This window comes from Echinops telfairi, unplaced genomic scaffold, assembly GCF_000313985.2.
Source record: "Echinops telfairi isolate 266 unplaced genomic scaffold, ASM31398v2 ScPeMD7_7420;HRSCAF=8458, whole genome shotgun sequence".
Taxonomy (NCBI): Eukaryota; Metazoa; Chordata; class Mammalia; order Afrosoricida; family Tenrecidae; genus Echinops; species Echinops telfairi.
The window spans coordinates 4364169-4366209 of record NW_022111320.1 but is presented as its reverse complement, the minus strand read 5'-3'; the positions used below and the strand labels follow the sequence as shown (position 1 = coordinate 4366209).

Below are 2041 nucleotides of genomic sequence, written 5' to 3'. Positions count from 1 at the left end.
GCTCTAAAAGGTGCTTGGTCAATTTCATATTTTGGTGGAAAGGCTGGAAGGAAATTCTGCCTCTCACCTCAAATTCCCCAGGCCAAACAGTGGGGCTGGACCCAGGGTCGGTGGCCTAAAAAGAGTACTGAATTTTTGCTGCCCACGCTTCAAAATGCAGAGAGTCATGCTGAGCTGTAGGGTTTATATGTGGAGTCTCTGGCCTAAAAAGAGTACTGCATTTTTGCTGCCCACGCTTCAAAATGCAGAGAGTCATGCTGAGCTGGAGGGTTTATATGTGGATTCTCTGGTCACTGACCACATGCAGGTGAACAAAGCCCCCAGATGTGCCGCTGGACTTAGAGAGCTCATGATTGGATCAACCCAAACACAAGTTCCCCCCACACCCTTACTGAAAAGAACAAACTGTTCCTAAACTGAAAGAGGAAGTTGCACAGAATAAAAAGTCTCCCAGAAGAAACTGAAGAAGCAAAAACTTGTGGATCAGGAGTAAACTCAGCTTAAAATAAAAGTTAAAACAAGAAAAACGAAAGAAAGAAATACATTTCCTAAGCCCTTCTCCAACATGACTGCCATTGGAACGATGAGTTTTCCTAACGATTCTTAAGACTTTAAATACTGCTTCAGGGAAAGGTACAGTAAGCTTCTTGTAAAATTAAACCCAAGATTGGCAAATGGTTAAGAAATAATTTTTTAAATAAAAACTTTTGCACATAATCCAAGATAAAGGGTATCTGCTTTTGCAGCCCCCACCCCCACCCCCTAAGAGTTAGGGTCTCAGAAAGCCACCGGAGCAATTCAACCCTGTGCTGTGCATCGGCATCCATCCATTCCATTAGCTGTGAGTCAGCACCCATTCCACAGCAGTGAGTTGGGGTGGGGGTTGAGATCAGTCCAGCAGGCCCCAGAGAAACGTTTGGGAAATACTTCTGAAAACACTAGTTTAAATCCTATCCACTTTTCTGTCCTGTTCTTGCAGGCAGGCCCTACTTACTCCCTGGCTTCATCCAGTACCTGCCTATCCCAGCTCCCACAGGTGTGCTGACCAAAGATGTCCGGTTGTTCAACTTCATCTCCCCAGGTCCTAACAGAGTAGGTGTTCCCTAAATATCTGCAGACAGCACAGCATCTGTGAACAGGGAGGGGGACTAGTATCACTGTGTGTCGATGACACCCCATCACCCCAGGCATCCCCCGGAATCTACTTTGCCAGAATCACTGTGCCTGACCGGAGTCAGTTACCACTTAAGGACCAGGACTAGCGGGACTGGGATCAGCAGGTGTGGATCCCAGAATAAAATGAAGTGGGATGGAGCCACAGATGCTGCTGTCTGTGTATTTGAAACAGTGCCTCCGAATGCCTGCTTCTCCCAAACCTATCTCTCTCTCTCTCCATGATATATATATATATATACACATATATATATCATGGCTTTGAAACAATGACCTTCCCCTGGAAAGAGTCCTCTCTCTCTCTCCATGATATATATATATATATATACACATATATATATCATGGCTTTGAAACAATGACCTTCCCCTGGAAAGAGTCCTCTAGACCGGCCTCCCACAGATGCTGCTGTCTGTGGCTTTGAAACAGTGCCTCCGAATGCCTGCTTCTCCCAAACCTATCTCTCTCTCTCTCCATGATTATATATATATATATCATGGCTTTGAAACAATGACCTTCCCCTGGAAAGAATCCTCTAGACCGGCCTCCACCCGCAGCCTAACCATCTGTTGTGGCATCAGGATTATCAATGGCCTTCTGGTTTCCAAGTCCAATGGGGTCTCCTGGACCTTCTCTAACTCTCCTTGCTGACCACGCAGCCCGCCCCAGGGCGCTCCCTCCAGCTCCCGCGCTCTCCTACTGCCACTGCCACCCCTGCCCCTGGCTCGGCCCGCCCTTCTCTTCCAGGTAGGGCCCCAAGCCTGGGAGAACAGACGGCAGCTCGCTCACACCCCCTCGGGTTGGGAAATCCTAGGCACCACAGAGGAGCAAGGTCGGAGCCCCGGGGCTGGACCGGGGTCGCGGCGCGGG

At 48.7% G+C, this 2041-nt stretch overlaps 1 protein-coding gene across 1 annotated transcript in view; it reads left to right on the top strand.

Moving 5' to 3' along the window:
• Window positions 1–2041, top strand: part of RARRES1 (retinoic acid receptor responder 1) — a 56612-nt gene that overhangs the window by 16541 nt on the left and 38030 nt on the right. Inside the window, exon 2 of the mRNA XM_045297661.1 lies at window positions 980–1092. Within this exon, the coding sequence (XP_045153596.1) occupies window positions 980–1092 (113 nt within the window). The remainder of the gene's footprint in view (window positions 1–979; window positions 1093–2041) is intronic.